Source organism: Pogoniulus pusillus, chromosome 30 (genome assembly GCF_015220805.1).
Source record: "Pogoniulus pusillus isolate bPogPus1 chromosome 30, bPogPus1.pri, whole genome shotgun sequence".
Lineage (NCBI taxonomy): Eukaryota > Metazoa > Chordata > Aves > Piciformes > Lybiidae > Pogoniulus > Pogoniulus pusillus.
The window spans coordinates 16776707-16791640 of record NC_087293.1 but is presented as its reverse complement, the minus strand read 5'-3'; the positions used below and the strand labels follow the sequence as shown (position 1 = coordinate 16791640).

Sequence of the window (14934 nt, the reverse complement as noted above, 5' to 3'; positions counted from 1 at the left end):
CATTCCTGGACTCTGTATCACTCTCACATCAGCTGTGGTTGTGTGTCTGATTCCTTCCCCTCTCAGCACAGACTTTTCACATGTTATCATTTCCTTTAATAAAACATCCCAAAATCTAACTTTGCCTCCAATTAAAGAAGAGGGCAGGGTGAGTCTTTCCCCCTGGGCTTTGAACACCATGAGAAATGTGCTTATTCCAGAGTCAGCACTTAGTTCACCCAAAGCCTTTGGCTTGGAGGGACTTTCAAAGGTGCTGTGTGTTGTACTTGTGTGATCCTGGAATTCAGACTGATGCACTGCAGAGTCACAAGTCCTTCTTTAACCTCTCTTCCCAGTCCATGCTAGTTTATGGCAGTGTTAATGATTTACCACACTTCCCCCTGAGCAGACAGAGGTTTCTGGTGGGAGGCAAGAAGGGAAGAAGTCAAGCATGCTGAGCAAGACCACACAGTAGAAAGACAACTATAAGGAGATGAGTTGTTAGTGTCTTTTAAGACTCTAAAAGTTCACAGATTACATCAGGTTGAAAGGGACCCTCCAAGGGCATGTTGACCACCACCCCTGCAGGCAGCAGGGACACCTCCAACTAGAGCAGGCTGCACAGGGCCACAGCAAGGTTGAGCTTGAGTGTCTCCAGGGAGAGGAGACATTCTCAACCACATCCCTGGGCAGCCTGTGCCTAAATCTCCCCTGCTCCAGATTCAAACCATTGCTTCTCATCCTAGCCCCGCATGTCCTTCTGAACAGTCCCTCCCCAGCCTGCCTGCAGATCCCCTTCAGATATTGAAATGCAGCTATAAGGTCTCCCTGGAGCCTTCTCTTCTCCAGGCTGAACAAGGGTTGTTAAGGATGGTGTGAAGCTAAAGTAGCAGAGGCTGTGAAAAAAAATTGTCACTGAGTCTTTTGGTCCTTGTGCAAAGTTTATTGTGCAGCATCTGCAACAGTCAGTAGCAAAGATCTCCTTTCCAGAACAAAACAGACACCATACCCCATTACCCCAACAACACACTCCCAGAAGATGGGCTCATCTCTGTCCCTGACTCTTCCATCAATGAAAACCCAATCCAGGCACAGCTTTCCTAGTCACTGCTCTTTTAATTTCCATATCAGTAAACTGCAAAGCATGAAGAAGAGCAAGAGCACAACACAGCAGGTAGCAGTGAGTAGAAACAGTGAAGCCATTTCTACCAGGCTTTGCAATAAAAATGGGGAGCATTCAGAGACCTGGAGAGAGAAGCAGAGGCAGACATTCAGATTGGCTTCTCCAGAGGAGGAACCACTCTTCTTTTGTGTCCCAGTTACTCTTGGGAACTCAGTGCCACTGAAAGCCACTGTTCCTTCTCTGATGAGTAACTGCAGGCTGAGGACACGCAGTGTGGTCTTTGCTACTGAAGGAGCATTTGCCCTTCTCTGTGGATGAGCCCACTCACAACTTCTGCAGCTCTGCCTTCTTCTCTCAAGCCTTCCTTCAGTGCTGACATATCCCCGCTCATCCCAGTGCAAGAACCTTCCAAATCTAGGCAATGTCCCTGGTGACCAAGCGAGAAGTTTGGCTTGAGGTGACAGGATGCTTAGATGCTTCTGTAGCATAGTGTCTTCTTTACACCAGGACCTCTTAACTCCTTGGCAGCTTTCTTCTTCTGATGTAGCAAACCAAACAAACAAATAAAAAGGATGAAGGCTGTGCTGCAGCTCACGGAACTGTGGCCACAGGCTCCTCCAGGAAGTCCTAGCTGCCCCTATGCCATGTGCTTGCTCTCAAGTCTGTCTGTGAGAGGAAGATATGTCGCATCCCAGTTCTGTCTGCTGAGAGGCAAGGTACTGGATTGAAGAGCTGCACATCTCATCTGGACTGAAACTCCTTTGGGAAAGCTCAGCAGCACTGACTTGTTCACAGGAACAGACAACTTCCACGCAAAGGCTCTGTCTTCTCTCAGTTTCACAAGCATGCTGAACATCTGAACTCTCCACACTCACTTCTCCAGGTATCTGTGGAGGCCTGGCTCTGCAGAGGAAACCAGCAGCTCCTGTGTTTGCAGTTCACACAGCTGCTAACTTGCAGGGACTGTCAGGTGTCTTATTCCTTTCTACATTCTGGTTAGGTGTTTTTGTGCAGAGGATTTGCTTCAGCTCATACTTCAGCAGCTGGAGAGCACCACCAGCTTTATAGCTTTGTCTTGCACCCTGCACTGCAGATGATTCGTTTAAAGATACACATTTGTGCTGTTTGTGGAGTAATGGATTCTCTCTTGCTTAGTGAGGCTTCTGGGCACTACAGTAATAACAGACGGGGGTATGGAGTGGAGAGTTTGTTATTAAAGCCTAGTTACAACCATCACTGAGCAGGTACTCTGTGGTGGGGCTGTCTGTCTCTTCTTGCCACGGTAGTTCAGGCGGTTGAACTCCTCCATGACCTGCAGCATGGTCTTTCCCTTGGTCTCTGGCAGCATCAGGAAGACATAGACAGCCATGGACAGGCAGTATGTCAGGAAAATGATGAAACAGAAACTGCCAAGACCTTCCTACAGGAAAAGAAGGAGACAAAATGTCTTCCTGTAAATGGATTCTTTCTCTTTTCTCACGATAGGGAGTTTCTGGGTGTGTGGTTACAAAGAAAGCTTGGTCAGGGACTCAGCTGTTTGCTGCCACCTGGGGAATGGCACCGTGGTGAGGTGAGGTGACTCTCCTGTTTTAAGGAGGCAGGCTGTCTGCTCAGCAGACGCTGAAAGTCTTTGACAAGTCTGTATGAGTCTATAAGTCAGAGAAAGGCTGAGCTTCAGTTACTCTTCTTTTCTGCTCCACCCTTCTTAGTGCTAGGCTGGGGGAGGGATGAGGACCATTAGCTCTGTTCCTCCTCACCCAGTGCTTTACTTTCCTGCCATTTCCTAGTGCTGGGTCAGACCTCGGGGACTGCTCCTTTCCCACTTTAACCCCCAAGAAGATGCACATACAGGACAGGGAGGGGAAAGAAAAGAGCCTCTCATGACATCTGAATCACATCTGACAGTGTTGGTGCCTCTGTCACCTCTCCCAGCTCTTTGCCTCTGTCACCCTCCAGCTGAGTGCAGTTAGCTGCATCCTGTGGGTTTGCTGTGCCTTCCCTGGGGCAAAGAGGCCATCAGAACGGCAATTAGTTTGGGTTCTGTCCTCTGCATGAAGTGTTGTAGAGAGATCCATGCTCTGGGCTCAAGAAGGGTTCTAATCCCCCCAAACTGAAGCCAAACACCCTACTTTGCTTACCACAACGAAAGGGAATGCAAATCCCAGGATGAAGAGTAGGATCCAGCTTACAATGCCATTGAAAACATAAGCAGCTGGTCTGTATGACTGAATAAATATTTCTGTGATCAAGGGGCATAATACTCCAGCTGGAAAGAAATATGAGAGAGGAGAGGAAATTCAGAAATGGTGCAGGATGCTTCTGGAGCTCACACTTCAGATCACCACACACAGTAAGGATTGCAACTGACCTGCAGGTGTTTGAGGTGCTGCTTGGCTCGTCGGGAGGAAGGCATGTGGGGATGCAATATGAAATGAAGTTCTACCTCCTATCACAGTATGGAGGGGAAGATCTGCCCTGCACTGAGTCAGGAGCAGGGGGATTCATGCTAGCTCTGGACCGGTTATGCCTAGGACCTCTCCTAAAGACTGAGGTAAGGAAGGAATGGATTTATGGAGCCATTCTAGTAGAAAATACCAACCTGGCCCAACACCAAAGGACATGATGAAAATAAAGATGAGTGCAACAGAGCAGTATGGCACCCAGGAAAAGGAATCCTGTGGTAGGAAAAGAGAAGCAAACCAAATCAGAAATGAAAGCATTGTTTATCCAGCTCCATTAGCAACATCCAGCCCTGCTAAGTGTGTCAGTGCTCGAGCACATGTCTGTTTACTTCCAGAAATCTCACAAGGAGGTGATAGTCCTGGCAGTGAGCATGGTTGTGTGACCTCATGGACATGGCTGGGAACAGACCTCCCTTAGTCTGATGGTTTGCCCCTGGCATACTTCTGCTCCCACTAAGCAACTGATTCGAGGGGAAGGAAACAGTAGCGGTACCTGCCCTGTGATAACAGACGAAGACAGCACACAGCTCTAACGCCTGAGGGGGGTCTTACCTGTAGTGAAAGCGTGGCTGTGAGGAGCCCTAAAGCCAAGGCCATAACTGTGTAGCTTCTCCACAGCAGGGTCTTCCTCCCTGCACGCTCAATCAGGAAGCCCTGCAACCAGGGGGACATACTGTCAGCTCCAAGAGACACTGCTCCACGGTGAGCACTGGTGAGCTGCTCCAGTCAGAGATCTCCTAGTCTCTGCCCCCAGGCAAGGCATCTCTGGATGTGGTATCTCCTCTGGAGAGTGAGTAAAGGCATCTGGGGGAAGAGAGAAGGACCAGGACCTGCAGGGGGCAGGGGAAGGTGGGCAGGTTCAGGGCTGCCTGGAGCATTGTCTAGGCACAGAGGGGCTGATATGACACTGTGCGGGCAAAGGAGGGCCAGGGAAGACAGCAAAGTGGAAATGCTTGCACTGGTGATGGCCATGAATCCTGCAGCATGAGTTCTACTGGCATGTGGGCACGGGGACTGTCGTCTGCCCTTCCTGCAGCGGGGAGCTGAGTACTAGGGCTGGCTCAGGCTGGGGGGGAGTTTGAGGGAATGACTCTCCTGTCCTCCAGGAAACTGGATAGGAATGCTCCTGTGTGCAGGGCGTGTGGAGATGGCTTTGTGTGACCTCTGCTGAGCATTAGTACTGATCTGTTGGAGCCCTCCGACTCCTGAAGCTCCACTTCCAGCAGTTCGAAGGACTGACCTGAACCATGCATTAGAGCAGGACAAAATTCAGCTGAGGAGCCACTTACACAGAGGACTGTGGCGAGGATCTCGGTGATGCCAAGTCCCAGGGACACGTAGTGGGTTTGGTCAGGGGGGATTCCAGCCTCGATGAAGACATTGTAGGCGTAAAAGGAAACCTGGACAGAGGAGAAGCGCGTGAAGGCTGCACCCACCTGGACACAACTCCAGAACCTTCTCTCTTTTGTTTGGCACAAAATAATTCATTTGCTCTAAAGAGAAATATCTTCTTGGTTTCAGCAACTACTCCTTCATGTTTTCACAATGCTTATTTGTGCAGAACGACTTTCCCTAGCAGCTCTGTTCTGAACTGGGTAACAAATCCAGCCCCTTTTTTTCTCTCTCCTTTGCTTGCTTTTAGCACTGCCTTTGCCTTACGCTGCAGGTTAGAACTCTGACACCCTTCACATGTGTTAGTGACTCATGTCCTTTGGATGAGGAGCACACAGACATGTAGACAGTGTTAAGCAAATTATTGAAGTGGTCTTTTTTCTACATCATCTTTAAGCCTCTGCAGTGATTTTGACAGTCACTTCCCACCCCCCTCCCCCAGACATAAGCATTCCTAAAAGAAATTCCACTGTTAGTATTCCCAATATCTTCAGGGTATAGTTACTGCTGCACTAGTTGGGGTAGAAAGGGGTCTTAGGAATCCTGAAGTCTTTCTGAGTTTGCAAAATTCACCCGAATTTGGAAACTTTTATGCTTTTGCTAAGAGGTCATTTCATACACTAACTATTTCAGTACTCATTACTACCTGCTGAGACAGGCAGGTTGCAGAGCAAAGGTGGCTCCCAGGAGCTGTCACATCTATTACTGGGATGTTGTCATTGTCTATAATCTGGGAAGGAGCAAAGTCCAAGGATGGAGAAAGAAACCCAAAGAGGTGAAAGTATAGAAGTGCACTGTCAGTGTTTGTCACAAACCAGACTCATTTTGTACTGCAGTGGAGGGACAGCTCTGGGCTGGGCATTCTGGAGTTCAGACACCCAGGGGAGGTTATGCTGCTCTCTGGTTGCTCTGTGTCTGGGATTTTATTGCATCCCCTCCATTCTCTCATTGTAACAGAGTCACCCTTAGAGATACCTTCAGATGGTACTTACTTAAACAATTCTTGACCTGATCTAGCTGGAGATGTCCCTGCCCATTTATAGAATCAGAATCAGAATCATAGAATCAACCAGGTTGGAAGAGACCTCCAGGCTCAGCCAGTCCAACCTAGCACCCAGCCCTAGACAATCAACCAGACCATGGCACTAAGTGCCCCAGCCAGGCTTGGCTTCAACACCTCCAGCCACAGCCACTCCACCACCTCCCTGGGCAGCCCATTCCAATGCCAATCACTCTCTCTGCCAGCAACTTCCTAACAACATCCAGTCTAGACCTGCCCTGGCACAGCTTGAGGTTGTGTCCCCTTGTTCTGTCACTGGATGCCTGGCAGCAGAGCCCAACTCCACCTGGATACAGTCTCCCTGCAGGCAGCTGCAGGCAGCAATGAGCTCTGCCCTGAGCCTCCTCTGCTGCAGGCTGCACACCCCCAGCTCCCTCAGCCTCTCCTCACAGGGCTGTGCTCCAGGTCCCTCCCCAGCCTTGCTGCTCTTCCCTGGACACCTTCCAGCACCTCAACATCTCTGTGCAATGGAGGAGCCCAGAACTGGACACAGCACTCAAGGTGTGGCCTGACCTTCAAGGGTTCCTTCAACCCAACGCAATCTGTGATTCTGTGGCATATCCCAGGTTACACTAAACTGTAACAACAGATCCCTCCCTCCAGCCAGGGCTGCAGACAGCATGGTATTGTTGCTACCCTCTGCAAGGATCTGTTAGCAACCTAGAAAGCAGAGCAAAGGAGCACACCAACCATGTTGGCACCAATCAGCTGCATGCAGGAGGAGACAAGGAAGAGAGTGATGAATTGCCAGCGCACAGATCTGTCCCGGATCAGGTCACAAACACCCTTGGGCTTCTCCCCACAGATGGCTTCTTGCTCTGCCACCATGTCATCTATTTCGGCCTTGTGGTCACCATCACCCCAGAGCTGCTTCACAGCTGGAAGGAGAAGCAAAGAGATGGTGAGTCCTTGTTCAGGCTCACCAGCACAGATGTGAGTTCAGAGGATTATTTCCTGCCCTGCAGTGCCTTATTGGAGCCTTGGGCTCTTTGCTTGTGTGAGCTTCCTAGAGATCTAGGTTGGAATTAGACACAGATCCAGTTCACTACTATCTGTTTGATGAATACTTATGGGTATATTCTATGCCCATAAATCTTTGACCTCACCTTTGGCCACCAGCTGCTTAAAGAGCTTCAATGCAAATCACACCTAAATCCTTACCAATCCCTCCCCAGATGCTCTCCTGCTAAAAGTGCAGTTCTAGGGCACACGCTGAGACAGACAAGGGAATGCCTCCTGTGTGGAAAAACAACTCTCTGTCCACAGAGCTCTCTTTGGTACCTAAACCCCTCCGTGGCTGCCTCTCTGCTGATGTCAGCAGTTGCTGTCAGGGTTACTAAAGAATTGGGATGTTACAGACAGGGCGTGGCAGTAGAGAGCATCCCTTTCTTAGAGCCAGAAGGTGCCATATCCACACCCTGACCTGTGGTGATGGAAGTGCAGGCTCTGTGTGCTCACATCTCTGGGGGGATCCTGGCAGAGGGCAGGGGAAATGCTAGTGCCAGGAGAGCACCAGTATGAAACCAGAAGGTGCTGTCTTTTGTTAAACCCAAAGATGGGTCTAGAGCTGATCTCTTCCCCAACTCCACCTCTTCTCCAGGCTCAGGTGGAGCTCTACTGTTTTGCAGAAGCCAGAGCTCCGTGGCCCATCTCCTTACCTCTGATGCATGCCTCCTTGTCCTTTTTGTCAATGAGCAAGTAGCGAGGAGAGTCTGGGAAGAAGGGGACGGTGAGAAGCTGAATGAGGGCAGGAACTGCGCTGGCTGCCATGAGAACAGGCCAGAGATCATCTACGCCGAGAACCTCCCTGAAACAAAGCCAGAGCTGAGGAACCACACGTGCTGACCGCGGAGCACATGCAGGCAAGGGGTGGTCCCTCGGCCCTGCCGCCTGTCACCTGGCAGCTCCAGCATTTCTCAAGGGGAGCAGAGGAGAGCAGAAGGGAGAGAAGAGCTCTGTGCCTGCAGCACACGAATTAGCATTGCCACCTGTTGCTCAGTGAGGAGCACAGCAAGGCTGACAGAATCCTGCGTGGCACAAGTGCTGAAGAAAGAGCCTGCGGTGGCTGATCCCTCTGCTTCTGACCCAAAGGCTCCTCAAGTTACAATTAAGACGGAATCCACGGGTAATGAGCCTGGCACTGATTACTGCCCCAGAATAGCAGCTGTTGGCTCTGCTGCAGTGACCATCTTTGGCACAGGACAGGCAGAAGGAACCTGTGCAGAAGGAGCCTGTGCTGGAGGAAACGAATCCACACATCTTTCAGGGGCTGTGTGTGTGCCCGAGCAGAGGATGTGCGAGGCTGTGTGTATTTCCAGGAACGTTTGGGTGGATGTGGCACTCCCTGCTCCTTCTAGAGGAGAGAAAAGCAAAGGCCATTTCTTACAAAAGATGGGTTTCTTCCAAACCCACTGACATCTCTTAAAGCCTTTTGTTCTCTGCGTGCTGAGCTCACTTTGCTAGGAAGCAGTGTCATTCTCCAGGGCTGAGTATCTTCTGTGATTTCTGTTCCCCCTTCTTTAAGTCCAGAATTTGAGCTGAGCTAATTCAGCCTGCCTGCCTAGAGTACCCTGAAAGGAAGTGCAGGTTTGCCTGCCCACAGGCTTACACTGATATCTACTTTTATTTTAACAACAGAAGGCAGGAAATGGGTCTCAGAGCCTCTTACCTGAGCCCCAGAGCAAACCCTGCAAACTTGCCGAGGGCGATGGCAGTCGAAACTGTGATGGCAGTGAGCCCTCGGAGCTTCCGCGGGGCACATTCCCCAGCGTACATCAGGTGGATGTTCAGACCTAAACCTGCAGTGACAAGTGACTGGTAGGGCAATGCAGACATTATGGGCACAGCATACTGGCTTAGGCTCTGAGACCTGCCACGAAGCATGTCCCTAACACCATGGCTTTGCATCTCTGCTGAGGGTCTCGCTGTGTTCCCTGGGGAGTCTGCTCCTCAGCAGGCTGCCCTGCTCTTGCAGGGTTCAATCACAGGACAAGGGGCAATGGTGGAAGCTGAGGCAGAGGAAGTTGCATTTAAACCTGAGGAGGACTTTTTTCCCTGTGAGGGTGACAGAGCCCTAGAACAGGCAGCCCAGGGAGGTTGTGGAGTCCCCCTCTCTGGAGATGTTCAAGACCTGCCTGGATGTGTTCCTGTGTGATCTGCACTAGGTAATCCTGCTGTGGCAGGGGCCTTGGACTGGCTGAGCTTTGGAGGTCCCATCCAGCCCCTGCCATTCTGTGATTCTGTGGTTCCCTGCAGACATGTGTACAGGATTGTTGTAGCTCCCTGTAATCTCAGACTCTTTCAGTGTCTACTCAGGATGCTAGGTGCCCTGTTTTGTGCTTGAAACCACCAACTTGTATACACACAACAAATGTTATACATTCCATTTGCTCACTGCATTAATATCTGTCCTCTCAATGTTTTGTTTTGGCTGGTTAATATTATCTTTATCCAGCTGCTCAGAGATCAAAGCCACCAACAGAATGTAACCTACTGAGGGGTCTGAAAATGAGACCTGCTGAGCTAGAAAAGCATCCCCTGGTTTGCCTTAGGAAAGGCAGTATCAGCTGCAGTGAGCAGCAACAGCAAGAGGTGGGCTTTCTGCTGAGTAGGCATGCTGCCCTGAAACACTGAGTGGGTTTTGGCCTTTTCACAAGTTGGCAGCACTTTTGGAGTGAGGAATGGAGATATCAGAAGGATTCATGTAACTGTGCTTATGTTTTCTTACTTGGCTAAAAGTGCACTCAGCAGGCAGGCCCTCTGCAGGCTTCAGTGACAATCTGCGGTCCCTGCCCACGGAGGGGTGAAGCTTTGTGGCCCTCAGTCCCTGCTCACCCACTGTTTAACACCACAGGCAGGAGTGCTACTTTACCTCCACACACGCCAGAGATCAATCTTCCAGCAATGATCATCTCAAAGGATCCACACAGGTGGCTGAGTCCCATCAGAGCTGCACTCAGCAGAGCAGGGATGTTGGCAAAGAGCATGGCCTTCTTCCTGGAATCCATTGAAACTTGTGAGCATAAACATTGCCCATGTGTCAGTCACATCCTAGCAGGAGCAGCATGCATTGTACCGTGCTACAAAGGCTCTGTGCCAGCTTCTGAGATCAGCTACAGTGAAGGAGATGGGAGTGGGGAAACTTTGTCGTGGACTGAGAAACCAGCTGAAGCTTTTGATGCCTCTAGTGGAGCAAATATCTACAGTGAAGAACAAGATTCATGAGTGGTTGTCTGAAAAATCACCTTTAGAATGCAAGCAGACTTTGAGTTCTATCCCTGGGCTGGCTCACTGTGGAATTTGTCTGGGAGAGGGCAGGATTTTCTGCGTGGTCACTGCCACATTTTGTCATTCTGTTTCTGTACTGAACTGCTTTGAAGCAGCTCTGGGCTGCTCACAGTGCCACTTTGCAAGCAGCCTTTCTTCTAGGACACAGGCACTTATTTTTGCAGCTGTGGGTGTAAACAGAAAGGCAAATGGGATGATTGTTCCTACCTTCCATATCTAACAGACAGATATCCAGCAGACAAGGACCCTAGGAGTCCACCGATGCTGTAGATGGAGACCACGAAGGACCACATCAGAGTGATCATCTCTTCGCTGAGGGAGGAGCCGTACCTCTGCCGCCAGGTCTCACGGATGAAGCCTTGGATGTACTTTAAAAAACCCAGCAGAAACCAGGGGCTCAGTCAACATGTGTTTGCATATCACACCTCTGACTTCTCCTTTACAGGGCATTCTGATACATTTCTACTCACACCTTGGTTGAGATCTTAGCCCCTGTGGAACCAAAGGGAAGTCTCCCACTAACATTCACGGAGCCAATGTTTTAGCAACAAGGTGCAACGAAAACATCAACTGACAAACACACCAGTACCGAATATCAACTCTGAGTGCTGCTGAGAGAGTGGCAGATTGGTCTTCTGTTTATGTGCCAAACACTGATTGCTTTGCCATCTTCTTCCCCACCATTCCTGCACCTGTCTCTCATCCTATCTGATGCCTTGGGTGAAGTCCAAGTTTGACTTCAGCTGACTTCAGTGAGATCAAAACTTGTTCCTCAGTGTGGCCCATAGTGGGATCTGTCTGACTGTTCCTAACTTCCATGGCAACCTCACGCTTGATGAGGGGTCTCAATGTGGCAATAGTATGAGCTCAATATCCTTGGCACATTTAGGATGGCAAATAGCTTCCCAAATTTTCCAGCTGCAGATATTAGTGCTCACTTCAGCTCTGGAGCTACAGTTCTTCCCTGCCCTGTTTCACCTCACAGTCACTTAGACCTAGTCTCTGTGGCCAAGCACATGCCTCAAGGCACTGCCTGACCACTGGAAAGAGAAGCATGTCCTTTGAGCAATCCAACTCAGTAAAACTTTGGCTGACTTTATAGATCCCACTCATGTTCCCTTTCCCAGTTCTATCACACCACACAGATGTCAGAAGGCAGTGAAACACAAGAGCAACAGCAGCTACTCTTAGAACCAAGAGAGTAAGTCTGGCTTTGAGAGCATTAGTTGTAAAGTTAGGGATTGCATCTAGAGGCAGGAATGCCTGGGGACACTGAAATCCACATCAGCAGCTCAGGTTTTTGAGCTGGCCATGCTTACCTCAGCAGGAGAATTGATAATGGAGGTCTGCAGTCCATACTGGGAAGCTCCACCGATGCCCAGGACAACAACCAGGAGGACAAGATTGTAGCTCATTTTCTGGCAGGAGTTAAAAAGAGCAAATAAAGCTGGTGTGACTATTCAGACATGCCCCCAGCTCTCCTCTTCTCCCTCCAGCACCTCTAGCAGCTTGGGCAATGCCATGCACCTGCCTCAGACCAAGAAGCCAGTGCAGGGTGCAATAGAAGACCACAGCTACTAAAGCACAGGACAGTGAGAAATTCAAGGAGAGACAAAGCTCATAGCTGTTTCCAGAATCCAGTTACACACTTCAGTGCTCCTGCCCTCAGCTTTGGCAGTCTTGATCTGTGCTATCACAGGGTGAGCAGTTGTGGGAGCACAGTATAATGTGCAGCTATTATCTGCACCATTCCCATCTGTTTGTCCTTCCTCCTCCTTTCCCACTTGTTAGCTCACCTGGATGAATATTTTGCCCAGTGACTTTGCTGACACTAGCTAAACATTTGGCGACTGAAAGGCATCCCTATTTTCCCTTTCTTGGAACTATATCTGATAGGAGTCCCCCCAAAAAACACCCCCCAAAGCAGTACTGTGGTACTTGCATACCACATCCCTCTCCCTGTTACTGAGTGTCCCAGCACTATTCTGCCCAGCCAGGGTGGCACAATGCTGCACTTTTATCTCTAGAACAGGTTGTGTTCAAAGGCAGTGCTGAACAGGGACTGCCAAACTTCTACAAGCTGATTCCTGATCAGATAAATTCCATTGTTTGAAGGAGCAACAAATGTAGCCATGCTGCAGCCTTGCTGGCTTCATAGGAGTCAGTTCTGAGCAGATTTCGTATTTGACACATTTCATATCTTAAATGACAACAATCTCCTGTTTGCCAACTCGCTAGGAAGCAGCGAGAGTCACAGTCCCCACTGCGAGACGTCTCTGCTGTCCTTTGTGCTACAGCAAATGCCAGACGGCAGCCTGGAGGTCCCCAGGAAGCCCTGTGCTGAGTGCAAGTGCTGCGCTGCCCCGCAGCAGATCCCTTACTCCCCTCCCCGCGCTGCCCTCTAACACCACTGCTTGCCTTTGCTCCTGCAGCTCATGGGTGTCTTCTCCAGGCTCAGAGATTTTAGATTCAGGACGATTTAAAAAACTTAATCTAAAGTATTTCAAACATTGCTGGTTTGGGGTTTGTTGGTTGGTTGGGTTTTGTTTGGTTTGTATCTGTTCCCATGCTTCCTTGCCTGGAAAGAATTCTTTTGTCGTGGAGGATTTCTTCTGTCTGCCAGCCCTCCTGCATCTATCTCACCAGGTAGCTTTTGGTGCTGTGCTCTGCCCCTGCTCTGGAAGTGTTTGAGGCCACGTTGGACACCTTCCACTAGATCTGGTCTAGCGGAAGGTGTCCCTGCCTATGACGGGGTTGGAACTAGGTGGTCTTTAAGCTCTCTTCCAACCTAAACCATTCTATGAATCTGTGAATCTTGCCTTGTTGTGTGTCAGGCATTAAACATAAATGTGCCCCTGAACCCAGCTTTGCCTTTAAAAACTAACTCCTTGCAAGGTATTTGCTATCTCTCAGATATGATCTCATACTACTATTTTAACCACATCTGACTCAGGTTGGGTTTTTATTTGTGCACTTAATTTATGCAACAGGTCTTTGAGAACAGCAGAGAGGCAAAAAATGTACTGCAAAAGTTCTCTTGGAGGGGGGAAAGGCTAAACATATACCAGTGTGCATGCAAAGGTGCTCATCAACACTTGCAGGCTTCCCTGGTGCTGTCTTTGGGTAAAGTCACTCTATATAGAGAGCAGGAGGAGCCTGAGACAACATTCCAACATATCACTTCATTCTGTCTCAGTGCTTTGTGATGAAGTCCTTGCTGTTGGTTTGTCATTATTGACTTGGTTACTGATGAAACTGTGGATCCTTTTGGTGAGTTGTGCATTCCTGCCAGGTCACTAAGGAAGAGAAACTCCAGCAGCAGCTGACACAGAATAAGTGCTGCAGGACTAAATTTTACCTTAGCAGGAGACAATTTAAGAGGACTGACAAAAGCCAAAGTCCAGGGGGACTGGTGCAAACTGGAGTGGACTGGCCTGGACAGCATAAGTCATGGGCTGAGTAATCAGTTATCACATTGAAGGGAAAGGTTCCTGCTCCTTTGAGTGTCAGTACAGCAAAGCCCTCTGAAGCTTGAGCTGACTCAGCCTAGGGACTCTCACTACAAGAAGGACATTGAGGTCCTGGAGCAGGTCCAGAGAAGGGCAATGAAGCTGGTGAAGGGTCTGGAGAAATAATCCTATGAAGAGTGGCTGAGGGGACTTGAGTTGCTTAGTCTTGATCAGAAAAGGCTGAGGGGAGGCCTCACTGCTCTCTACACCTCCCTGAAAGGAGGTTGGAGGTGAGGGCTTGGGCTCCTTTCCCTGGTAGCTGTTAACAGGACAAAAGGAAGTGGCCTTAGGTTGCACCAGAGGAGGATTAGGTTGGATATTAGAAAGGTTCTCAAACACTGGCAGAGGAAGGTGGTTGAATCCCATCCTTGGAGGTGTTTAAAAGATGCAGAGATGTGGTGCTGAGGGCTAGGGCTTGGCACCAGCCTTGGATAGCTGGCTAGTGGTTGGACTGGGTGATCTTAAAGGTCTTTGCCAACTGAAATGAGTCTGTGATTCTAGTGTCTGACTTCTAAACATGAATATGAGCTACAGGTCTCTGAGGATCACCTTTCCAGGCCTATTTTTGCCTAGCACTTGGCATGGTAAGAAAGCTGACCTGAAAAAGTGTCATCTGTTTTTTTTTCAGTTGGAAGTGTTTTAATTCACTAACAATTAACCAACTTGTTAAATGCTTCAATTACAATGTAACCAATTAGACCAATTAAAATATAACCACTGCTCATCTTTGCTCAATCAGTTTAAAAAGACACCTGAGTTCAGGGCAGCAAGAGAAAGCCTGCTGCAGTGAGTGGTTTCTGACACAACACACTCAAGGGCTGGCTCAGAGGCAGGAAACAGGCAAAGCTGCACCATTTCTGAGCAGGCTTGCTCCAGCCTGCCAGGTGCCACAGCCTCTGTCCTTCCAGGGCACTGGGGAAAAGGCACCACACTGCTGACTCATGGAAGCAGGCACAAAGGTGGCCACAGTAAGGACCTCTGGACATGGGAGGACTTCTCTTGGTTTAAAGCAATTCTTCTCTGACCTGTACATCCCAGCAGCCTCTCCCTCTGCCAAGGTGGTCTCCTCAAGCCATCCTCTGCTTCCTAGCTTGTGTCTTCTCTAGTGCCTTGTCTTCTTTG

At 49.5% G+C, this 14934-nt stretch overlaps 2 protein-coding genes across 2 annotated transcripts in view; one reads left to right on the top strand and one right to left on the bottom strand.

Annotated features, from left to right (window-relative positions):
- CHCHD10 (coiled-coil-helix-coiled-coil-helix domain containing 10) overlaps nt 1-14934 on the top strand; it is a 123308-nt gene that overhangs the window by 38610 nt on the left and 69764 nt on the right. The gene's annotated exons all lie outside the window — the stretch shown is intronic.
- LOC135188661 (solute carrier family 2, facilitated glucose transporter member 11-like) lies at nt 902-11718 on the bottom strand. The gene is made up of 11 exons (XM_064168227.1): nt 11623-11718; nt 10511-10671; nt 9888-10012; nt 8685-8814; nt 7675-7823; nt 6707-6894; nt 4854-4964; nt 4117-4218; nt 3702-3777; nt 3241-3368; nt 902-2522 (listed from the first exon to the last, which is right to left on the bottom strand). Exons 1-11 carry the CDS (start codon nt 11716-11718, stop codon nt 2316-2318), a joined length of 1473 nt encoding a protein of 490 aa, XP_064024297.1. The 3' UTR covers nt 902-2315.